The sequence below is a fragment of the Neomonachus schauinslandi genome, chromosome 8 (assembly GCF_002201575.2).
Source record: "Neomonachus schauinslandi chromosome 8, ASM220157v2, whole genome shotgun sequence".
Taxonomy (NCBI): Eukaryota; Metazoa; Chordata; class Mammalia; order Carnivora; family Phocidae; genus Neomonachus; species Neomonachus schauinslandi.
This window is the reverse complement of record NC_058410.1, coordinates 94,707,836-94,734,105: the sequence shown is the minus strand read 5'-3', so window position 1 is coordinate 94,734,105 and position 26,270 is coordinate 94,707,836. Positions and strand designations below refer to the sequence as shown.

At 40.4% G+C, this 26,270-nt stretch overlaps 1 protein-coding gene across 1 annotated transcript in view; it reads right to left on the bottom strand.

Annotated features, from left to right (window-relative positions):
- The window catches only part of DST (dystonin), a 476,155-nt gene that overhangs the window by 116,371 nt on the left and 333,514 nt on the right, over window positions 1-26,270 (bottom strand). Inside the window, 14 exon segments of the mRNA XM_044917613.1 lie at window positions 4,299-4,475; window positions 5,517-6,059; window positions 8,961-9,227; window positions 9,681-9,914; window positions 11,433-11,585; window positions 12,872-13,105; window positions 14,803-14,952; window positions 15,145-15,360; window positions 15,505-15,654; window positions 15,782-16,714; window positions 16,716-21,305; window positions 22,406-22,541; window positions 23,490-23,578; window positions 26,092-26,220. Coding sequence (XP_044773548.1) covers window positions 4,299-4,475; window positions 5,517-6,059; window positions 8,961-9,227; window positions 9,681-9,914; window positions 11,433-11,585; window positions 12,872-13,105; window positions 14,803-14,952; window positions 15,145-15,360; window positions 15,505-15,654; window positions 15,782-16,714; window positions 16,716-21,305; window positions 22,406-22,541; window positions 23,490-23,578; window positions 26,092-26,220 — 8,001 coding nt within the window.

The following is a 26,270-nucleotide window of genomic DNA, read 5'->3' as shown; positions in this document are numbered from 1 at the left end:
CCAGTGTTTCTGAGCCTAGGCAATTAATGGAATTCGTAAGCAAAAGTGGGAGCAAGTTTAGGAGCAAAGGAGAGTCTGTTCAGGAATTTATGACTTCAAAGAGTTCTTAGGATCCTCATATAGAAAGAAAAAAAACAACAACCCAGTGAACTTGGAAATGGAAGTGACTCTGAACACAAGCTGGAACGAGACATAAAGTTCTAGAAGCCAAGACCCATGGAGAGACTGCTAGAGGAGCAAGCACAGAAACACCGGAGGAGTGGGCCATAAGGAATCATGGAGAGTTCATATACTTAAGCGATGAGAAGGGAAAAAGAACAGATGTAATCAGGGATTTGGAATTGGGCCTGGAATAATTCTGTCCCCAAAGGTTATAGGAAGAGAGAAAGTGGAAAAGGTTAACAACGTCATTTGCTTCAGAAAGGATACTGTAATCCTGAATTTGCTGAATAGAGGCCCCCATTTCTCTAAGTACATGTGGCTCAACAATTACAACGAAGAGAGAAGAGGTAGAGGCAAGAACCACAGATAAATCTTCCAGAAGTCCAGCCCTGCATTCCTAACACCTCTGATGTATCTGTGTCCAAACGGGCTAACTGTCCACCCGGGCCCTATGCCTGGCTTTCACTTCACTGGAGCTACTCAAGCTCCTCTTCCAGTCTCACATTCGGATTTCAAATTCAAATTCCCATATGCCCAACTGTAGTGAACTCATCCCTGGCCATGGGCCCAGGTTTCCAACTGCCTCTTGATCATTTCCATCTGGGTGTAAACAGTCCCCTCAAACTCAGAACGCTGAATCTGAACTCATTATCTCACTCCCTACACCTGCACTCCTCCTGCTTTTGTATCTCATGACCCAAGTAGTAGCTCTGAGGTTCTTCCTGGACTCTTCCTCAACCCTCCTTTCCACATGCAAATCCACCATCGGGTCCTGACAATTTTACCTGCTTAAGGTGTTTTTAAAAGCAGACTTCTGCTCTGCAATTCTGTATCACTGCACTCAACTGAAAAAAGCATCCTAACTGAGCTCCCTGCCTCCAATCTCTTCCCGGACACAGCCCCCCAGTGTGTTCTATCTAAAATACATACCTGACCATATCGTTCCCCTCTCTAAAATCTCCCAGTAGCTTCCCATTGCCGTTATAAAAACGACAGACTTGTGCATTCAATAAAAGGTCCAATGACATCTACTCTCTAATTCTATCTTCAATCTCATCTTCCTCCACCTCCTGTTCCAGAATTGTCCAAAACCACAGCTGTTTCTTAGCTATTTGCTCAAGCTAGACCCAGCATTTAACATCTCTACATGCTAACCTTCCCACACAACCTATCCCCCATCATCCTGAGCCTGGCTCTTGTTCACTGGTTAACAGTCAGCTGGGCAACCCCCTAACTTTCTCTTCACCCTTAGTTTGTAAGTAGTCCCTGCAGGAGCTCCCATAAATACCCTGTGAATATTACTGGATTTGTCTCTTAGACTGTAACCTCTTTGAGAACGAGGAATTTATTCCATTCAGCTTTTTATTTATCACCGCCCAGCACAGTGCTTGACACATAGTAGGCCCTGAGAAAGATTTCTAGAAGAAGTAAATGAATGAAAAGTAAATAAATAAAAATATCAGGTATAAGATCCAAAAAGATCCTCTTCTATTTCAGCCTTCATTTCAGATTAAAACAAATGTCTACAGCCAATGGCAAAAATTTCCTCAACTAATTTTCATATTCAAGTAATTTAAATGACATCCGGGCAGCCCATATATGTCAAAAGGCTTAGCAAGCTATGGCCAACGTGGGATTTGTGATCTGTGTACCAGATCCTAAAACTGTCCCAAGAGGCCAAAGACACTATCAGAGTGGATCTGTCTAGGAGATTCTTCACAGGTTTAGTTACAGGAAGCATAAACAATTCCTCACGACAGGAACTTTACCTAGAACCAGGCTGAAGTCTACACCACAGACACAGTTTGTGGGCACTGCATACTGACTTAAGAGATGAAATAAGGTTATGAATACCTCCAAAAAAAATTTTTTTTAGAATGTGAGTTCTCCAAGGGGAGAGGCAGAGTTTTCACATCTTTGTGTCTTCACATTTGTCTTCACATCATTACAGTTCAGTGGTATCAGAGTGTTGACAACACAGCTACCAGTCCTCTGAATAATAATGCTGATAACAATGTGCTATTGGAGAGAAAGGTTTCGAATGAACCGACTTGGATACCCCCAAGTTACATGTATTATCCAATAGAATATGCTAGTATTGTAAATGTAGAGAAAACTGATTTTTCTGTGGTAGTCTTATGTGTTTATATTACTGTTAAAGAAAAATAATTTTTAAATGTTAATAAAAATCAAAGAAATGGAAACTGCCTAATCCTCCTAAAAATGTATCCTTGCTACATGCTGAGGTCGTCTGTGAGGAAAGTAAGAACATATGCCAAGAACAACTTTAATTGCACATTTAATTTTTAAAATTACGCTGTGGCTTAATTAGAATTTATTCTCCTTTGAGACGTTGCTCTCCTCTTTAACATCACTTTGGCTGCCTTACGACTAGAAGAGTCTTCTTTCGCAGCCCATACCAAGAAAGTTTTCCTCTGTTGGACAATTAATCCAGGTATCTGTTTAATTTAAAAACCACTACATCCTTTTGGGTTCTTCTTTTTCTTTTAGCTCTAGTTATAGAAAAATTACTTTCATATAGGATGGAATCAGTTTCCTGATAGAGACCTAACTTAAAATGTGTTGTTTTTAGTGTGTACACTTTGCTATACACTAAAATACCTGACTTCTTAACTGAATGTCACATAGGCAATCTTAATAATTATTTTATGCTATTGGCAACTTCTACCAAAATACAGGCCTTTACACTGCAGCCTCTCTTCTGCCCCTACCACATGCACTGTCCTTCGACGGTGATCAGGTGGGACCGGGAAACTTTATTCAGACACACCTGGTCTTGTGCTCATGGGAAAGAATAAACACAAACAAAGAGGCACAGGACTGGTAACGCACATCCAACGGAAGGGAGCCACCCCGGGGAGGCCACACCACCCCGGGGATGACCAACTAGAGCAGGACCTCTCCCTGGAGCCTCAGGTGACACTGGGTAAACTCTTAAGCCCAGGAGAGAAGCGGTGCCCTCCGTCCTGCCTGCCTGCCTGCACCTCACCTCCCTCCTCCCAGCCCACACTTCCCATCCCCTTCTCTCTGCCTGGGCCTTACCCGGCCACATTTCACCCTTGGCTAGGACTTAGCTTTCTTCCAGCCAGAAGCGGCCAGTCTCAGGCCAATACCTAGCATTAAGCTCACTCGGCAGGGCACCCTTTTTGCCCATTAATAGCATGATAATGATTTCTGATTCTGTAACGTGCAGATGCAGCTGAATTCTGGAAGGCAGCTGTGGAACTGGCAATACTGTGTTGACTTTCTAGTGATGGCAGCAATGATTGCTACCCACCTGCTAAAAGGAGACACAGAACTGATTTATGGACTGAAACTTTCAAACTCCAAATCATTGGTCATCTGGAACAGGAGTAAAGTACTTCAAAAATGATCTCCCCTCACATTAAGATTCTAAAATATGCTTTAAATTTAAGACGGAGAGACTCTCTCTGCCACTGTGGGTATGCTGAGAGTTCTGCAGTTATTCAAGTCTGACATCAAGCCTGCACTTCTGAAGGAGCAGGTAGACTTTCTGAGAACTGTGCTAGGCAGTAACTAGAGTTTATGTCTCTAAGAAACATGGGGACACTCAACAGGAACAGCAGTCCTGGTCCTCAGACCTGAAATGGGACGGTGACATCGCTTCTTCCTTTACACCTGTTCGTTCTTGAACAAACCCTTACTGAGTACCTCCTTTGGGCCAGGCACTCTTGTAGGTGCTGGGGAGATAGCAATGAACAAAAAGAGAGAAAAACACCTGCCTTCATGGAACTTACTTCCAATGGAGGAGAAAGATAATGAACAAAATAAATAAGTATAAAGATAAATAAGTGGCCAGGGTAATACGGTTTTCCTTTAGGGAGGAGGGAGCGGCGGGATACAAGCCTTAAGAGCAGTGTCAAACCAGTTAAACAACAGCGGAAAATACAACCTCATTAGAAAGAGAAACGAATGGACTATGAATTGGAGCCCCAACTCCCTTTAGAAAGAGAAGTGTGTTTCCCATCCTCTGTTCCCCTTTCCAAAGTGAAACGATCACAAAAGTGTGGGGCAGCAGATGGGTTTCAGCAAGGCTACTGAAGGGTTGGATCTCTCACTTTTCTCTCTCTCTGTCTCTCTTCTCTTTCTCTTACCTTGGTCTCTTCTAATTGCCTTTGCAGGTTTTTAGGGTCCACAGCAATGGGTTCAGATAAGTGTTTGCTCGCTGTGACCGCACAGGCCTGGAGCCCTGAAAGAAGTCCACATGAAGCATCTTCATAGTGTTGATATTTATCCACCAGGTCTTTAAGATTATTCCCAAGGACATTGCACTAAAAAAACAATAAAAATAAAAAATCAGAAGAGATTAAGGGTGAGGGATTAAAATCCCACTGTATAGGTGTTAAAAACCTTAGGACCTATGAGTTAGGCAACTTGGAAAACACCAGAGTTCAACCAAAGTTGGTGAAAACGATAGGACTAAGATATTTTCCTTCATGTGAAGAAGCATCTTCAAAAAGTAACCATAAAAACGAAGAGATAGTCCTAGATTTATACCAGTTCAAAAACATGTTTACAAGGGCTGGGTCTTACTACAGAATGAAGGATACAGATATCAATCACCAGGGGAGGCTAATCTACCAGGACACATTCTGAGTTTTATGGACCATGTGTATAGCTATGTATTCGATGGGAAAGTTTTCAAAGTGCTTAATAAATCATTTCCATGTCACCCAAGACTGAAGTTGTACAAGGAGGCAAATAATCTAGATCAGAATGGGCAAAGGCCAATAACCAATGATGCTCTTCAAACCATTTGGGCAACTTGGTTAGTCTGTTCAGCTTATACTGTAAAAAGGGAAATGTTTTCTTAGCTCTGTGGGGTTTTTTTTTTAAACAAAACTTCTGCTTGTCCACAAGGAGAAGCTGAAACAGTCTGTCAGCCGTGAAGTATTAAAATAATGCACTGATCAACTACATCTGCAAAACAAACAAGTGCAGTATTGGTGAAGGGAAAATGATCTGACATGAAAGTTCAGGCCCAAGCCTGAGAGGGGGCAAATCAGCAAGGCGCGCTTTGGGTCTGAAACCAAAACATAAACGCCTCCTGGTGGTCAGATCGGATGTTGGCATTTTAGAGTTAAGGCTGCCTGGAAACCACTCCCCCCCAAAAACTAAATAGATAATTTGAGGCTTCTAACCTTTAAACACGTTTGCTGAAGTAAGCAGATGAATAAGAAAGGGGGAATGAGGACAAAACCACCTTATGTCCTCTGCTTCAGTTCTTAGATTTCTCGCTTCTAATTCCAAAACCGAAGTGAAGACGACAGAGTGAAAACTATACTCACAAGCTGATCTAAAAATAAAATTACCTTCGAGTAGAGAGACCGGAACCGATCGGTGGCATGATCCAGTTTGCCCTGGACTTCTCTGTGGGTCGCAGAAGTATCGATGTGATCCTGCGCAGTCTTGCCGCTGCTCCTGCTGCAAGATTTGGCCGCTTCTAACACTCTGTTTCCAGAAATGGTGATGTACCTCAAGTCCCCTTTGTGAGAAATGACATCCTCTGAGAAACTCTTCTGCCGCTTCAGTTTGGCCATCAAGCCACCGAGGTCATCTGCGCCTGCTTCCAGGTTTTCCAGTTCTTGTTCTGACTGCTGCAGCCAGTGCTCGAACTCGCTGTAGTCGGCGTCGAACTTCTCTAATTCCTCCTGCAGAGAGCGCGTTAACTTCATCTTCTTCTCCGACTCGGCCAGCGTGGTTTCATAGTGTGCTTTCAGTTCCTTCACGTTCCTCTGCAGTTTCTCCTGCTCCTCGGGAGACAGATAGTGGCCCTGTTTGTCGAGCAAGGCTTGTGCAGCCTGCGTGGCCATAAGGACGGCCTGGTGCTGAGAGACGATCTTCTCGTGTTGGGCCTGCGTGAAAACACATCAGCCTCAGATGAGGTCAGGGCAGTGACGGGGTTCCACGGAGGCTGTCCGGAGCCCCCCGCCGCCTCAGGACCGACAGGCTTAAATGATCCACAGGCCAGCAACTGGCTTCTCATTAACCTCGTCAAGGTGTGCAGTATTTCCCTCGCTTGCATGGGCGCATTCCAGGATAGCAAGCTTTGACCACTCTCATCTTATTTTTATGGAGATTTTCTAATCTTCGCTAGAACAGTACTTAGATAGTCACAGAGGACAAGTACTGATTTTGAGAAGTTTGGAAAAAATGTGATGAATTTCTCTTCCAATTCTGGAAGCATCTATAGTACGATCTCATTTTAGTCACTGCTGCCTGACAACCACCCTGAAGGGACTGCTGAGGTCTTTAGCTAATTACTGAGCAAAGATATACAATATGTTTTATTAAGAAATGATCCTGAGAAGACATTTAAGTAGGAAAAAGAGAATTTGTTCATTTTAAGGCTATAAAACCCCTAGGACAATAATTAAGCAAGAACAATATGCATCCAGAGAAGCCCAAAGAGGTTTGGAGGAACATATATAATCAAAGAGAATACTGGAGCTACTGGGCTTCACTGGGCATCAGCTTCCTACATGGGGAAAAAGGAGACAATGATCCCTATACATCCTAGGTCTGCTGAAAGAAGTACATGAGACCACGTGTGTAGACTACGTCCTGGCAAGCCTGGCACATGCCAGGAATTAAAATCCACTCTGAAGGCAGAGGACCGGTGTGCAGAGCCACTGTGTCCTCAGCCTTCAGGGCAGCTGGGTGGGCCTCAGGTAGCTGGAGTCCCTTGCTCTGCAGCCACAGCAGCTTCTCCCATCCACCCCAATATCCATACAAATATGGCAAAAAGGATAAGAATCCTTCTGGGTAATTTTCCACACTTCTCATAATGGTTTACAGGGAGCCAAATGACCTGATAATATTATCTCAGAGCTCTTTGACTATTTGCTCCACCCCCAACCCCACTCCAGGAACCCCAGTCTCTCAAACCACTATCACCACCCACACCTCGTGAGGCACAAAAGGGGCTTTTTCCTCTAGGTGTTCTCATCTGGCAACAGCTCTTCCCTCAGGTATCTCTCCCACACATCCCCTCTAAGGCTTCACACAATCTCATCCTGTCAGGGACGCCTACTCAGATGATCCTATTTAATGCTGATAGGTGGCTCCCGACCCATGCTCACCCACCCAACTCATTTCTTTCAGCAAAAGAGGACTACCTCCTAACATCCCATAGTGCATAAAATTTAGTCATTAATAAATAACTATCATCCTGACCTCTCATCCTCACTATTCTCACATGCAAGCACCATGGCAGGGAATTTATTTTGCTCACTGGGGAATCCCAAACGCCTGGAACAGTGTTGGCAACAAGGGCTAATAAGTATACTATGAAATAAACAGGACTGAGAAGCACTCTTGTAGGAAAACTGCTCACTTACAAGTATGATTCCCATTAGTCAGCTGAGAACAGTCTCATTAACATTTGTATTCTGTCTATAAAAATGCCTGCCCCATCATGGGCACACAATAAATATTTTTGTCCAAAGAACTTTTCTCCCACAGACTGTGTCTTAGACATTTGAACTATAATCACACACTATTCTCCAGTGGGTCTTCTGCACACAGTAGCTTACACAGACATATGTAACACCTTATAAACTATCTGATCCACCCCTTTCCTTTTATAAATGAGGAAATCTGGGCTGAAGGAAGAAACCGCGTGGCCTAGGACATGTGGCACAACTAGAAAGTGCTAGAAACAGAACCCCTGGCCAGGCCCTTGGGCTATCTCTCCACCACCCTGCCAGGACATTAGGAATTTCTAAAACACTTTCAGAGACCCATATTCTTAGAAGCAAAAAGATCAGAAGGCAAACATCATGCAGTGGCTAAAAACAAGGGCTTTCCTGTGAGGCCTCTTTATCTTTGAATCCGCCCACTGGTATTTTCACTCCTTGGGTCAATTTACTAACCTTTCCTGACTTCTTTGTAACTGACTCATAAGACACTCCTAAAGGAATTCATTAAATTTTTCATTTTAAGAGTTGGTTTACTTAAATCACAATATTTAATTTAATGTGAAATCTCAAACAGCATTAAAAAAAGGTGTGAGATTTTCATGTTTCACAAAGGGATATGGTTTGTAAAACACTGAAAATAAGGTTTGGAATAGCCCCCTGGAAACTACAAATACAATAAATACTTCCACTCTTCTTCTGGTTTAATTTGTACTTCCTATAATATAAAAACCTTCTATTCCAAAGACTCCAAAGACAAAGACATGGAGGAAAACACACAAAACTGCAAAGGCACCTCAAGTCCAGTTGGGTGACGACAAAGGCCACGTGCAGAAATAAAATGATCAGTTATGTGACACTGTGAAAAAGGTTTTTCCAAAAGGTGCCTCTGCTCGGGCACTAGATGTGTACACCCAGGCAAGCTACTTCACTTCTGTACGTTCCAGCGTCCTCGCCCGTGAAATGTGAATCCAGCCTCCAGTCTCACAGGGAGTGGGGGTTGGGAGGGGGGAGACAGAGACTCAGTGTATTCACATCTGCAGGGTCCATCTTAACTGCTATCTATTTGCTATTAATTAATATCAGCTATCATTATTTCTATTAATTTCTCACAAATCTGCTTCCCTTAGAAGAATGCCACATCTAATGATTTCGTTCTCATTCTTTCTGACTTGCTTCGAGTTCTCACAGTAACTTATATCTGACACAATGATGCACCTAGAAGATGGGACTCAGCTCTCGGTGGTCATTAAGGTTTCAAGAACGAACTCAGGTGGCCCCTATCTTCACAGACCTGAGAGAGAATTTAACAATATCACTCTGTTTAGAACAACAAACCTTAACTTTCTGGTACTGCTGGTTCAGATTCTCCTCAGTGGTTCCAACTGGTCCATCAACATCAGTTTCCAACAGGTTACCATTAACTTCATCCTCCGCTCCCATCACTGACGTGCCATCGCCTTCTTGAAAATGGGTCCCGTTCTGTTCGATTACCTGTCTCTGCTTTACCCCTGCCCTGGCGGAGTCTTCGTCCACATTGGACAGCCAGTCCAAAAGGTTTTCTATTTTGGTTTTGCTCTCTTCCAGCTGCTTTGCAGCTGCAACCTGGAGAGAGAAAGTTCAGAGGAGGTATTCTATATGCTGGTTGAGGCACTAGTTTCAAGACATTCCCAAAGTAAATATTGAAGATCATTTAAAATTAGAGTGGGGATACTAAAAACGGACACACGCTGAAAACTGAACACAGTGAAATTAAACCTTTGAGCCAAAGACAGTTACTCAGAAGTTCCCGCTGTCCTTAAAAACACATTCCAAAATTTTAACTACAACTGAGGAGTCCTCATGCAATCCCACTTAAATTTTTTTTAAAAAGCTTAACAAAGCCAATTCTTCAAACTTTCTGTAATATTTGGTCAATTATATAACTGGAAACCCACAATTCTAGTCTCTGGTACTAAGCACTGCTTACTGGCACCTGATTCCACTTAAAAATTCACGTAGCTGTTACACGAATCATCTTCAACAAAGCAATAGTGTACCACATATTTGAATAAGGACCTTTTCAGTTTCTTCTTTGATTGCTGTTGTCACAACTTTATCCAGCTCCTTTTTGGACTGTTCTGCCTTTAGATTAAGCTGTTCACACTTTAACTTGGCTTCGTTAAGTTTTTGCTCAATCAAAGCTTTATCTTCTCGTGACAGCTTTTCGCCATTCTCTTTTAAGAAGTTCTCTGTATTTTTCACTATTTCTGCCAAAGCCTGTGCACTTCCTTGCATATCTTTCTGTAATTCCTTATAACACAAAAGGAAAAAAACTCTTATTAAATTATTACCTATTTAATTCTTCCAGAGTTGTAATTCTAAAAGAGGGAGTGAGCAGAGGAGAGTTAAACATTTATTTATAGGTTGAAAAAGCATAGTCAATTTGAGTTGGTTTACTTAAATCACAATATTTAATTTAATGTGAAATCTCAAACAGCATTAAAAAAAGATGTGAGATTTTCAGGTTTCACAAAGGGATATGGTTTGTAAAACACTGAAAATAATGAATTTAAGGAGCGTGCAAGTGGCCCAATTGATTAAGCAGATGACTCTTGGTTTCAGCTCAGGTCACCATCTCAGGGTCCTGGGATCGAGCCCCATATCGGGCTCCACACTCAGCAGGGAACCTGCTTGAGGATTTCTCTCCCTCTGCCCCTCCTCCTGCTGTCTCTCTCATTCTCTAAAATAAATAAATCTTTTAAAATAAGAAAATAATGAATTTAATAGCATAATCTATACAAATTTGCACACACCAGATATTATCACATTATGTGAGCACACTTATAAGAGCTTTTAAAGACACGATAATATTATTTATTCAGTTTCTAAACATTTATTTTTTTAACATATATCTATTATTCAAGATAAAAAACAAAGTAATTCTCCCAGTGAACTAAGATAACTTCTTCTAAACCCCAAGGCTCTCCAATATGCAATGTTTGCTTCTTTGCCCCAGCTGCTAGGAAGCTCAAGATTAAGATCTCTCCTCAGCAGTTATAGCTTTCCTTTGTCTAGATCTCTCTATGGAATTTTTCCTCTTCTCTTCCTCCTTTACTTTGTGTTTTTATTCTCCAAATTATACTGTTTGAACTTTCACATTATTTTCCCATATTTTTAATTTAAGCCTTATCAAATTATTCGAAGTATTTGAATGGGAAGAGATACTACTTCCTGAGCCACTACGATGCGACATGAACTGCGCTACAGTCACTTACTTAACACACAGCACTTCCTTAACCCCTATAATCAGCAAAGTATGACCGATGAAGAAACTGAGGCCTGAAGAGATTCTTTAGAAAGCTAACAATGTGGAGTGTCTGGGACTTGAACCAAGAGCTATCTAGTTACAATGAGAATGTTCTTTCTCCTGACACCAAAAGAAAGCTATCTTTACCCATCTTTATTGTTTGTTCATTTGATAAAGAGGGACAAATTGTAGAGAAAGAGGAAAGGAATAGGCAGTGAAGAAAGATAAAGAACCCAAACGAATGCCTATTTCACCTGTTGTACAAGTGAGTGAGCTGGCCTTAAGTGGATGCAAGTTTTAACTCCCAAGGTATTTCCATTAGCAACTTACTTTATATCGCCTTCCCTCAATATCTCACCAACACAAGTCAAGAAAATTACTGGCTTTCTTAAAGTTGGAAATGTAACTCTTAGTATCAAGTTTAAAGCTCACCTTGGCTCAGAAAAGCTAAAATGATTTGCTAATAATAGTAATTAAACTTAGTATCAACATAGACCTGCTGATGCAAAACCAAATTTTACCTCCTGCTTGGACTGATACTTCTTCAACTCAACTGTGCCATCTCCAATCACAAAGGCTTCTTGGTGGCCAATGAGGCGGTTTTCAGTTTGGGTGAGGAGGTCGCATATTCCTTGGAGTTTCTCTTTGTACTCCTGTTGACGCTCTGCCACAATCTAAAGCGGGGCAAAATCAAAGCATCTTAAATGTGTGGTCATAAACTCACTATTGTGATTACTCCTTATTAGAACACATTTTGCAAGTTCTGCACATTTTACGAGTTCTAATTGCAAAATTAGAACATATCTTGCAAGCTTTTCTGAGTATGCTGTAAACATGATAGCAGTGGGGTACATATTGAGCAAGGTGACACAGAAAGTAAGAGCATGTCCCATATACAAAGAAGGAGATCATGTTTGGATGAAACTGCTCAGTAGAATACTGGCCATGCATATGTGTAAGAGATGGAACTTCTGACCGACAGGAAGAAACATTCCATGTTCTTAAGCTCTCGAAACCTGCAACACACACAATTAATTCTGCAAAAGGATATCAAAACAGAAGTTAGTTGTGGTTTGTCTGTTAACATATTTGATATGTGTATATAGGTTATCATGCTAGAGACAATGCCTAGGTGCTTCAAGATATAATAAAAGGAGCACTGCATGCAGTTTTTACTTAATCACTATGCCTAATTCCATTGCCATCCCTTTGCTCATTATTATTAGATGTAGCGCTCTAATATAATTCACTAAATTAAGAGATTAGAAAATCAATACTAATACTTGCATCTTTCATTTTCCTATTATTGATACACTAGTTATGCATCTTATAGCCATTGATCATGTTTCCTAGGAGCCTAACACATGCCGGGCAAGTAAAGTACTAAGTGTTTTATATTCATTCTTTTATCAATGCTCACAATACTACCAGGTAAGCACAGTTATTGTTTCCAATTTGCCACTGAGAAAACCGTGGCTGAGTGACGTGCCCTAAGTCACCCATGACCGAGTGACGTGCCCTAAGTCACCCATCGTCACCCTTAGGTGCCTTAGGTGCCTTAGGTCACCCATGACCGAGTGTAGCTGGGATGTAAACTCAGCCAGTCTGGCTCCACAGCCCATGCCCTGTGCTGCTGTGCTCTACTACCTCCCAGAGGAAAAAGATACTTAACCTTCTTTATCCATAGTCACCAATGTATCGAAATTTCTGAGTGCATCCATATTTCCTACTCCCAGGAAAAAAATCAAGACTCCCACTTGAAAACAGTGGTTTCAGGGAGTCATAAAAATTAAAATAAACTGTAGCATTCTTATGGAAAACAATATGGTTATATATTCCAGCATCTCTACATTATACCCTGTCCACTTACTGCCCTTCCAGATCCCTGGGTATCCACATTACAGGTTTCACACGGAAGAACTAAAAACAAAGAATACCAACTCCACAAAGAAAGGCAAACCTTCTGATCATCAAGATCTTGTTCTAGCTGTAACTGAGTCTCTAAGTGTTCCACCCGGGCAGTTACTGATTCCTGCACATCAAGAAAACATTTCTGAGTGGTATTTAGGAGCCTCAGTAGTTGTTTGCTTTGGTTGGGAGACAGGTCTTGTGCACATTCAGAAATGAAGAACTGCACATCAAGGGCAGTGGCCTCCAGCTGCACTTTGGTGTGTCCAAGGTCTTTTAACACGTTCTGTGAACGAAACAGTACAAGTTATAAAATGAGAGGTAAGCCATAATATAAAGTTTATATTAACAATATATTTTTTATTTTTATTATGTTCAGTTAGCAACTGTATAGCACATCATTAGTTTTTGATGTAGTGGTCGATGATTCATTAGTTATGTATAACACCCAATACTCATCACAATACATGCCCTCCTTAATACCCATCACTGGACTAACCCATCCCCCCACACCCCTCCCCTCTGAAACCCTGTTTGTTTCTGGGCGTCCACAGTCTCTCATGGTTCGTCTCCCTCTCTGATTTCTCCCCCTTCAGATTTCCCTCCCTTTCCCTATGGTCCTCCGTGCTATTGCTTATGTTCCACATATGGGTGAAACCATATGATAATCGTCTTTCTCTGCTTGACTTACAAGTTGGTACAGCCACTCTGGAAAACAGTATGGAGATTCCTCAAGATGTTATAAAATAGAGCTATCCTATGACCCAGCAATTGCACTACTAGGTATTTACCCCGAAGATACAGATGTAGTGAAAAGAAGGGACACATGCACCCCAGTGTTCATAGCAGCAATGTCTGCAATAGCCAAACTGTGGAAGGAGCCGAGATGCCCTTCAACAGATGAATGCATAGAGAAGATGTGGTACGCATATACAATGGAATATTACTCAGCCATCAGAAAGGATGAATACCCACCATTTGCAAAGACATGGGTGGAACCGGAGGGGATTATGCTAAGTGAAGTAAGTCAAGCATTAACAATATTTTAAAAATATAATTCTCATATAAGGGACTCAAGGTTTTATTATTTTTTTCATGATCCGTTTAGTCAAAAATCTATTCATCACCTACTAGCAGATGGTAATGATGAAATTATTTAAATACTATGGTAATTAATATTATATGGAAAGACAATTCTTCTATTTTTTTTAATTAATTTATTTTTTAGAGAGAGAGTGCAGGAGGAGGGACAGAGGGAGAAGGAAAGAATCTCAAGCAGACTCCCCGCTGACTGCAGAGCCCAAAGCAGGGCTCAATCTCACAACCCTGAGATCACGACCTGAGCCGAAATCAAGAGCCTGAGGCTTAACCAACTGAGCCACCGAGGCGCCCCTCCTCTAAGAATATTTTAATCTTGCCTGCCATATCACATTTAAAATGTAACTCCAGCAAAAGATAAAAACCCAACTTACATACATTTGGCATGTTTAAGGGGAAAATCAACGTTAAAATATTACTTGCTAATATTTACAATATCCATGTAATTGTGGTTGCACATAAACGAACCAGTGGGGAATCTGAAACATAAATTCAATGAGCTAGAATTTCAGCTTTCTGACTCACAAGCCAGGAGCCTAAACATCATTCATGAGGCATGCTATTCATGTTAAAAACTATGTTGTATTTATAAGAATAATTTAACTATTATTCTAATAGTTATTAATGTGACTAATACATAAATAAATACAAATCTTAAGATGTCAGTGGCGGTAAGAGATCGATAAGGCAGCTGGGAAAGCATTGGAATGACGCCCATAGAGTTGGGATTATTTTATGGTTCTGTCAACTACGAACAAACATCTCTTAGAGACAAAGGAAATAATCCGTTTAGATTTAGAAGTCATTTTTTTGTAAACATTTGTTATATTAAATCTGGAAGTTTTTAAATGTGCATAAATTTATCTCATTTATCTTGAAACTTGCCTTGAGAAACTCCAAACTTCTCTTCACATGTTCAGTATCTTGTACATTCACAATCTCAATATCCTTCACAGACTTGCTCTTCTCTGATATCCAATGTGAGAATGACTCGAGTTTCTGCAGAAATTCTTCATGGGAAACTGCTAGTTTAGACTAGAAAATAAAATCATGTTTTCATTTCTGTCAATCCCCAAATTTCAAATTCCTACAAAAAATGGTTCTGTTTCAAGGCCCTAACAGTCTGAAAATAAAAGACTTCATCTCATCTCATGACTAAATTTTCAAATAATCAGATTTTCTTCAAAATTCAAATGCTGACTTGGCATGAAATGTTTCGATGCCTACCATTTCAGAGTCAATTGCGAGCATGACGTGTTTCATTCTTTCTGAAGACACACTGCTGAAGGAAGAGAAAGCAGTCTGCAAATTTTGGTGGCTTGTCCTCAATTCCTCAAGCTGTCCTCTGGGGAAGTCACTGGGAAGAGACTTTAAAAATTCTTTTGCCAACTTCATGTCCTTTCTTAAGAGAACAGCAATTGGAGCCAATCCCAATTCAAATGTCTGCAAAAAATACATATCCCAGAACTATTCAGTGAAAACACCAATCACAATCCATTTTAAATGTAATAGTAAAGCACAATGGCTCATTTTTCCAAATTAACACCAGCTGACAACCATCCATAATAAGCAGCAGACAGTTCTTACCTCTAACTGTTTAAGTCGGTTCCTCAAAGTTTCCAGATTATTATCCAGAGACTCCTGGTTGTCTAAAGGGGGCTTCATATCTTGAAGTAAAGCCAAATACTCATGCATTTTTGATGTGTGCTGTAAACACTGCTGTAACTCAGTGGAAAACTAAACACAAATTTGGACATTTTAATTCAATAGCCTTTACACAGTTTTTTAAAGCAAATAAAATGTATGGGGTTATTCCCAAATGTTTCATGCAGCTACAGCCACATAAGATATAAAATCAACTTACTTGTTCCATTGAGCCATCTCCAGAAGTCATTCCTTTTGACCCTGAAATACTTTCCAAATGGTCTGGGATATCACTGCATTGCTCCCCCAGCTTCTCATCGCTTGGCAATGGGGATGCACACACAGTCGAGCTTTCTAGTCCAATATCTTTTATATTTTGTAAATTAAGGGAACAGTGGTTTCCTTCTTTGCTTTTAAGATCATTAAGAATGTGTGACTTTTCATCCACCGTCTCAGAGGTAGTGGATGATTTCTGATTCAAGTCTCTGACCTGTTGTACTTTCTCTGAGTATATGTCAGCCAGCAGCTTGTAGAAAATATTTTCAAGTTGCAATGGAGGTACTTTAGATGTAATACCTCTTTTCTCTAGCTCATACTCCATCTGGGTTAATTCTTTTATCAATTCAAACGCCCCAGTAATTTTCTGGCTATACTGATTTTGCTTAAGTATATCAAGGAGAAGCTCAGACTTAAGATTTGCAATACAGAACAGATCATCTCTACTCTCTGCTCTCAATTCTGGTGGGTTATTCATGGGGGAAACTCCAGAACAGTCACCAACTTTAAAGTCACTGGGGACACCAGATGCTTCATTTGCCAACTGTGATGTGCTAACTCTTTTAATTAAGTTTTGAATTAAAATTTTGGTGTCTGCACAGACTGAAGATTCTCCAACCTCTTGAGGATTCATAGGACCTTCTTCCAATCTACTCTTTAAGATACCCTTTACATCCTCAACAAATACCTGAGATAACTCAGGAATCTGAACCTCCTTTTCTTGGAGTCCTAGGGACAAGGCTTGTTCTTTTTGCTGCTCTTGCTCAATTATTTCCATCTTATTGTTAATTTCTGAGAATGAGCAGTCCATGCTTAAAGGGTTTTTATTTCTTACTCCATTTGTGCAGAGTTCTGGTGGCACAAAATCATTATTTTCCCCCCCGGTGTTCCACATTTCTAAGAGGTAAGATTGACAGTGTGCTTTCATCATTCCTTTCTGGTGTGAACTGAGCAATTCCCGTTCCCCCTTCTGAGGCACCTTCTTTCATACAAAGACCACTCTGCTGGGCCATCTCATTTAGAGGTGAGACTTCCTGGGTAAGAGCTGTCTTCTCTTTTGCATCATTTACTCCGAACTGTACATGCTCCTTCACGGCAGGGGATGTTATCAGAACACAGCTTGGGATACCTTCATTTGGTTTCAATACATCTTTTGCCTTTACATCTTTGGCAAAATGTTTTAAGTATGTGAACAGGTCAGAGTCTTTCTCAGGCCCATCGGTGAATGAATCTTTCTCAGGACTTGCATCCCCTTCAGACAACAGAGTGTCTGAAGTCATGTCAGCACTGATCACTTTAGAAACTGAGGAGTCAAATATTTCTTCAAGATTCTCAAACTGAATGGGACTTTCGCTAACCACTGTCTGTAGGTTCTTTGGTTCATCTTTAGGAGTTACAGTTACTTTTTTCAGGCTTCCTTTCTGATTATGTTCTTCACTGTGTGTGATTTGTGGAAATGGAAACTGATCATTACCTAAATAAAGACTCTCCCTTATACTTTCACTAGGCAAAAATCTGAGATACTTATTATCTTCTTCTAGACCTTCTCCCAGCACCTCTCCTTTATCTGAGCACATTTTATGAACTGATGTTTCACCTTCTATTAGTATACTGCTTTGGTCACCTTTCTTTTCAGTTAGAAAAGATTGGTGAATTTCTTCCCCTCTTTCATTTCCGTGATGATCCCTGGCAGTTACAGAGGCTATGGATGACAAATGGCTTTCCTCAGCAGGCTTTCCTACTACATCAGGCTCAGAACAAGTGATTTTATCAAAAGATGAGTAGACTTGAAGTGTCACATTCTCAAAATATGGATCTCCACCTTTCACAGAGTCAGTAGATTCTGGCCCTTGGATCAACTTAACCTTCATGTTCATTAGATCATTATCTACTTCAGAAGTTGAACAGGTATTAGTATTCTGTAAAGTATCTACAGAGCCAAAGGTGTCTTCTGATTCAGTGTCTGTGGTGATCGGCAGCAATATATCCTTAAGGGCCAGCTCATGATTCAACAACAGATTTCCTGGGCTTTTTCCAGCAACATCAGTTGTATATTCTCGAAGGTTGCTTCTTTCTGTTACTAAGCTACTTTTACTAGTTGGTTCTAGCTGTAAAGCATTTACACCTTGCTGGTTTTCTAAAGAACTGTAATTGTGCACTTTATCCGGGAGAATTCTTTTATTAACACTCAGACTGTCCTGAGTGTTTTCCTTTTCACCTACTGCAGGGGCACACAACTGGATATCCATATCTGTAGCCTCATCCTGGCACCAGGGCCCCTCAGTGTCACCTTCTACTCCTTCTTCATCATCACCATCATTGTCGTCATAATTGTCCTCGTCATCCTGATCATTACTGTCACACACATAATCCCCGTAACTTTCATTCTGCATAAAATCTAAGTGCTCAGTCTCAGATTTAAATTCTTGTCCAGTGATATGTTCTTCTTTTCTCCCTCTCCAACATCCAGTGTCATCAAATTTTAACAAAGCACTGAAGCTCTCTTTTCTTTCTACGATTTCATAATCAGTTGATGAGTCAGACTCATCCCCTTCAAGGCTATTTGAGCTTTCCCTTTCTGATACGGTTTCCAGCAACAGCCCATTGCCCTCATGTGAGCCAATTGAATCTGAAAGGATTCTTTCACCAGGATCGAATCCAGCGTTCTCAGTAGCGATGAGAACACCCCGGAGAGACTCTGGGCTTCCCCTCACACTTAAGTTGTCAACCAGTGCCCCCTGGGCCACCACGGAATTTTCATTCTCTCTTGAAACATCATAAAACACATCACCAGGAAGAGCAGCCCCATCGGTCTCCTCTGGCAGTGCGGCATAGTCCTCAGGCTGTAGATAATCATGATCGTCACCTTCCAGAAGCAGAGAATCGTGGTCGTCATCTTCAAACAAAGGAGTATCATAAAAATCATCCTCACTGTCGGTGTCTGTTTCTGTCACCCTCGGCTGATCATCCAGGAGTGACGTTTCATAGTCGCCAGCACTGACGGTTCCTTCCGGCAGCGATGTACCGCAGACTGGAGATGCCCCAGTGCTAAAGGTATCACGCTGCGGGGTCATGGCACAGGCGTACTCTTCCATTTGGGGCCCAGTTTCCTTGTCTTCAGGTTTCTGCTGAGAGGCAGCATGTAGTCTTTCATCTTCGCCGTAAGTTTCTGAAATGTATTTACCATTGCAAGACTGGACCTGAGGAGGACTGTCACCCATATTTACAGGTTTCCATTGAGAGTGTTCTCCCGGTAAACTGATATTGATAGCTGCAATTCCCAGAAACTGCTCTTGAAATGTCTCTCCCATTCTGTGACCCGACAGCATGGTGTGGTCGCTGAGTGGCAATGTGGAGTCTTCACATTTATTTCCATTGCTCTTTGTGGTATGTACATCACTGAGGCTTTCCTGATCATTCCTCAGTTTATCATGACTTAGCAAGGCACTCAGCCTAGGAGAATAGTCAAAGATTGTCAAATCCCTGTTTATAGTATCTTCGTTCTCTTTTTCATTCAAGTCACAGATCCTACTAGTTTTTGATTTCATAATAGGATTTGTTATCGAATCATTTGCAAAGTTTTGAATATTTTTAGAATGGCTACATTCACCTGCATGTTCATTTGTTCCAACTGGACTTTGATTTTCACAGTTTTTAAGTATGTTTTCAGATTCTTGTCCAAGCACGCCAACTGCTACATTTCCAGGCTGTGTTAAATAGGATGCAGAATTGGAAACACACACACTGGATGAACTCTTGACTTTATGATCAGTTGCGATTATATCTGCCAGGTTTTCTGACTGATAGAATTCACTACTGGTAAAATTATTTCCCATTTCATTAAACTCTTCATCTATGGTATGCTTTCTATCTTCAAGAATTTCTTTATACTTAGGTTCTCTGCAATGACATGTATCAAAACTACTCGGTGAAGCTATACTGTCATCCTTTTCTTCACTTGGAGCATTATTCAGAAAAAAACCAGGGAGTCTTAAGGCATCAAGACATTCTTTAATGGGTGTGTCCTCAAATTCCGCACTATAGCCTTCCAGTAGCATCCCAACAGCCTCATTCAAGTCTCCATCATACAGCAAAAGCCTCTGCCCTGTGTTGGCATCCATATAGCTATTTATCATCAAATAAGACAGGAATAATTTTTTAGTTTGTTCTGAGCTCTGAGTTGCCACTGGCTCTTCTCCATCAAAAACATCCTCTTCTTGCCTGTAATCATGGACTGTGGATGGTTGGAATTTACAGAAAGAGAGCCATCTTCTGGCATTTTTATAAGCTTCTAAATCTCCCAAATCTGGCATTTTATCAGGCAGTATTATACTTTTCAAAATCGATGCTGTGTTATTATCTATAATTCCCAGCTGCTTAGCAACATCCAAACCAATGACTTGAGAAGTTTCTGGAATATAAAGAGCAGCTATCTTCTGCCTGCCATTCAGGATTTTGTATGCCAATTCATTTGTAATCAATTCCTGCTGCAAGGAAGAAGATGTAGGAAATATTTCACCAGAGTGAGGCCAAATGAGTCCAACATAGCCTCGCTGAGCCTCTAGTACCAAAAGAGCACTGCTGGAAGTTATTAGATCACACTGGACTGCTTCATCCACTGTTAAACGTTTAGCGGGGTTTGAGTGGATGATTCCACCTGTTTGAACCTGATATGTGAGAATACTGTTAGCTGTATCTCTGTCAATCACCCCTTCTGCCATAGCTTCTTCAACGGTCATTCTTTGACCAGAGTTGCAATTGATGAGACCCCCGGAAAGAAGCTGTGCACCTAATAACCTAAACATGGTTTCACGGTCTATGAGACCTTCATGAGCTGCCCTTAAAATGCTTATGTTTCTTCCACATTTTAATGTTATTCTGCCTCCTTCTTGTGGTCTCACAGGTAGAAGCCGCATCCCAGTGTTTTCCTGTAAAATACTTCTTTGTATAATATCAACTAAAGACACCTTCTCAGCGGTGCAGGGGTCAATAAGATCTTTACACGTGTTTTGCCTTTCCAGGACTTTAGAAAATAATGCTGAGGAAACCAAGTTCTGTTGGAAAGCCTTCTGCAGGGTCAGCTGTTCTCCTGTGGCTGGAATGACTAGAAAGCCTGTGGAAAGCAGTATGTCAAGAACTCTGATGGCCATGGATTCTGATATCACGCCCTGGGCCAAAGCTTCCAGCACTGGAATTGTGGTAGATGACAGAGTAGAAATGATCTCCTTTGCTTGATTTAGTTCTTTGAGTTGGCACAAAACTTGCTCATCAATAAGGCCATGACTTTCAGCATCTTGAAGGTCATAACATTTTCTCAATTCTGGTGAAATGAGACCAGAAATCATTAGCTGTGTCTCAAGCAACCTGATTCCTGTGTCATAGTCAATAAGGCCTCTTAAAACTGCCTGAAAGATGGAAAGCACTTCTCCAGTTGTCTGGTCAACGGTGCCTGCAATCACTTTATCCAGCTGAAAAGAGAATATAAAATTCTCGGGTCAGTCTGTGACCCAAGGGTGGGCAGAATTTCATGAAACTCCGTTTGCATTTTTTTAAGAAATAAATCCACTTCAACATAAAAATCCTCTACTTACCAAGGCGCAGCAATGCTGTGAATGTTAGGCAGCTCAAATGCACAAGTGATCTATGTCAGTGATCTATTCAACAGCACAGGATGTGATAAAAGCTTTGAAAACAACATGCATCTGTGAATTGAAAACTTAATACTGTGTACATTAACAAGGTTAGTGAGGACACAACAGAGTAAATGATGATAGTGAGAAAACAGAACACATACCTAAGAAGGCAAATCATGCTCTCTGCAATTGGGTGAGATTAGTCGACTGACATGAAAGAGAGAATCAAACCCCATGCTATTGATGTTTACAGCATACAGACTTCTTTGCAGACAGTAAAAAACTAATGAACCAGAAAAATTGTTGCATACCCCCAAAATGCGACAAATACTGTGTAAAGTATTCCAGGGAGTAAGGGAATTAAATATAAAGATAACTTTTTCAATACTGAACAGTATGTTGAATATTGCGAATATGTATTGTCAAGTTTCAAGAGTTTAAAGACAGGCCAAATTTTAAGTGATTCCTGTTATATTTTGAGAAGATGCTAGGGCATCCTCACTATAACGAATGGCACAGTATTCCTCCAGTAAATCTCAGCGTTATCTCTGAAAATCAAAACGAGTCCATAACACTCTAATGTCATCTTTAAAGATGAGTCAAGTCCATCTTATAACATCGTATTTATATAGTAAAATACCTAATATAGCAGTAGAAGAATGACTTTTAAAAAGAAGAGTCAGAAAAATGAATGATTTTTTTCTTTTACCATGCAAGGCAGAGATTAAGATGTCACAGAAACTGATGACAGCAAGTGTGAGACTGCATTTAATAAACAACATTGAAATCTCTAAATACTTAGATAAACTCCATCCACATTTTTTCCATGTACATGAATTCAAGGTCATTTCTTTGTCATTGACATATATTTCTACAACCATGCAATAAAGCTAAGAATCTTGAAACAGCTTCATGTTCTAAATAAATTATATTACCTTCTCCTCTACCTTTATATCTCCTAAGGTTTGTGATTCTTGTAGTTGTTTCAGAGATTCACTAAAGAAGGAATTATAACTTTCTTGAAGAGATTTCACTTGTTTTTCTAATTCATTTCTTTCTTCATCTGTCATTCTAAAATAACCAGAAAGCATGAAAAGAGGAATGCAAGTTTTCAAGTGATAAAGATGACATATTAGGCTCAATGATTTTGTAAAATCCTTTTCTAAATAGGCACATGATCATGAAACAAACTTCATATACAGATTGCTCACGTCTCAGCATGACTGTATGAAAACTAAGGATGGCCCTTACACATCCAGGAATCCTTCCCTTGCCTGAGAAAGAGACTGCAGAGAAGGACGTAAACTAATACATCAGCACTTCCCTAGCATACACACATTTCTAAAATAACAATGCTGTTCTCTGACAGAGGGAAAGATCCTATTGGTAGTTCCAACATGGAAACGGGACAGAAAGATACCATTACTCAAGATGAAATTTGTACAAACTGAAGTGTGAAGAAAGATGAAATTAACAAGGAAATTAACCTGATTCTCTAAGGTACAATACAAAGTCACTGTGGCATAATCTTGGGGACAGCCCCAAAAAAGATTTAAGAAAAGGGCAGGTTTCTTCCCGCCTGAGGCACTAGCTGAAACAGATGAAGTACCTTGTTGGAAAAAGTAAGACCAAAATATGAGAAACCAGGTTATCACAAGTCTCAGCAAAGAAAATGAACACACTCGTACATACTTTCCAAAACATAAAGTCATAGAGAGTACTACTTAGAATTAAGATTGGCTTGGAATCTATACTACTCACTAGCTACCCACCCTTAATCCCTCTCTGAGCCCGTTTTCTTACCACTGATAAATGGGAATAATACGTACATTTCAGGGTTTTGGTAAAGACTGTAAGTGACTAAACGTGACAAATTGCTATGTTCATAGTTGTATGTTAGGTAAATTTCCAAGTACGATTTTTAAAATCTCAATTAAAATTTACCAGCTGTGGCTTTGCATAACATGAAGACCACTTCTCTACTTTGAATAAAAGAGCTAATGAAAACCTATAACATACTTGTCTCCATGTTTTGCCAAAAATAGCTGCATGGTTTGAAGTGCTTCAGATAATTGCTCCTTCTTGGTTGATATTTCTTCACTGGAAATCTGCAAGGTTAAGAAAACATATTCAAACTCGCCCCTCATAAAGACTAGAAATCAAACTCGCCCCTCATAAAGACTAGAAAACAGTAATTTTAAAAAACTAAACAAGTTTTAATTAAGATCCAAATGATGGGTCTACTTTCTGAGTGGCCCAAGTCAATAACCTATCAGTTATTACCAGTGTACAAGCCTGGATAAAAGAAGAGTACTTTATCTAGAATGCAGATTAAGGAAAGTCTCTCGCTCTTTCTTTAACCATAATGCCCTCATTTTCATTAGGAAATAATACCACGGCATTACGTAGTTCTCACATGTGTCCCAGTCCAACAGTGAATAAAGGTTGCCTTAACTATCCCGAGGTGGCCAGAGGTTCTTCACTGGCACAGTGTCATCCCTGTGTGGTGCAACGCTCAAAGATACATGAACGTGGGACACTACTCCAAAACAGTATCTGCCCTCCCCCAAGCTCCTATATGCCCTGCTTCCTTTTGAAAATATTATGGTGAAAGCATTAATCTGTAGATCTGCAGACGAAGATTAAATAATTTCTAAAATTTGCAAAACTCGTCTGTGATAGGGGAATAAAATTGATCTGTTTGAGGAAAAGCAAGAGGTTATAACATTTTTTCCTAATCTCTCAATGTATCACTTCTGAATAGTCTTATTTCAAAAATTGACTGCCATTCTTTTAGAGGAGCAGGAATGAGAGGAAATGATGGGCAAATGAAAAGGCGTATTTTTCCCCAATGTACTCTATTCAGAACAGAGTCAACTTAAAAGTCTATTTTTCACAGTTACGGGTAATCATGAGGCCATATTGATTTTTAACACACACATTCATTATCCTATCAAAGTACTTTAAATTTCACTTAACAGAAAGACCATCAAGTATTTCTTATAGATTTACCATTTAGGCTATGGTCTGCATTTAAAAATTCTGTCTACTTTTATGTCTACTAGGTCTAAAACAGATTTAGTAAGGTTTGGGAGGATTTTAAACTGCAGTATGAGAAAATGCCAAGGTTTGTAATCTACATCTTTCAAAAGAAACTTGTTCTCCCAAAAAATCCTTGCTAAAGTTTATGTCCCTATTTTAGTTCTTTTCCTATCTAACAGGGGGAAAAAAAGAGGGAAAAGATATTTTAAAGTCAATATTCACATAAAGTTACTTTGAAGGTTTGGAGTTTAGAACACCAAATGCAATTGGAGTTTAAAACACAAAACTGGTCTGATTTCTTCCACACTAGTAGGAAATATAGTATGTAAGACTATGAGGTAATATAGCTTTATTTCAACTGAATACTAATTCAAGTATACACTCGGGTCTGTGAACTTCTTCAACAGGGAACCCCAGATAAGTTACATCTGCCTCATATCATAGCCAAAATTAGACAAGACATTGAAGTTTCCCCCTAATTATGTCAACAATGTCTGTTTCAACTGATGACAAGTGAACACTCATGCAGAGCTAGAAGAGGAAGCTGACGATAGCCCCCGTAATTTCTGAAGGGCAGGGCAGGGGCAGGAGGGCAAGTGTAGGAAAAATACTTGAGGAAAAATGCTGCTTAACTTAGTGGAAACTTACTATTATTTTTTTAATACAGCCTCAATTCCAGTGCTATCACCGGCAAGCATCAACACTGGACCTTAGCTCAACAAAGCCTTGAACAACTGCTTGAAGAGCTTCAAGCAGTGCTGTCTGACAGACATCAAGGGCACTAACAGGTCAGAAGCTGCGCTATCCAACTAGCAGCTGGGGAACGGAAGAGAGCCCACAGCCATGGAAGAATTCATTTAGGTAAGGGAAAGAGTCTAGAATTTCTGGCGATTGACTACAGAACACTTCTGTATAAAATGCAAAGACCCAGGAAAGCACAACTAAACTAAATCCTCAAAAATGTTAATACCCTAGTTTGTATTTCTGTTGTTCTTGAAACTTTTCCTTTACCTTTGTAAGAATGAGACCACATATCTTTACAATGAGGAGTGCATGGGTTTACTCTGGGCACAAAACAGGATGACCCTGCTCCTTGGGGACTCTCTTCACTATAATCAAGAAGCAGATCTAACCACAAGAAGAAGCAGTAACAGTAAGACTAATATATGTAGTTCAGGCTTTGGTATCAGAGACACTTCCTTGTGCTACATACTGTGATTCCTTGGGCAGGTTACTTAACCTCTCTGACCCTCATTATAGTTGCCTACAAAAATGGGGAAGGGGCGCCTGGGCGGCTCAGTCACTGGGCGTCTGCCTTCGGCTCAGGTCATGGTCCCGGGGGTCCTGGGATCGAGCGCCCCATCGTTCTCCCTGCTCTGCGGGAAGCCTGCTTCTCCCTCTCCACCTCCCCCTGCTTGTGTTCCCTCTCTCGCTGTGTCTCTCTCTGTCAAATAAATAAAATCTTTAAAAAAAAAAATGGGGAAAATTAAGGTAAAGAAGTAAAGTGTTTTTAGATTGACCTTGTCAACTCAGTAAATTCTACCCACTGTTATTATTAAACCAGAACCTCAGTGAATACCTTTTGCTTCGAGAAGGGAGATTTTCCAGCCTTCTCGCCATCTCTCAATGTCTTGCTGATATTTGATACCCATTTCTGTAATTCTTTGGCTTTTTCAACATGCTCTTTCTTTTCTTCTTCCAGTGACTTCTGACAAGTGTGAGTGGTAAAAAAAAAAAAAAAAAAAAAAAAAAACAAAA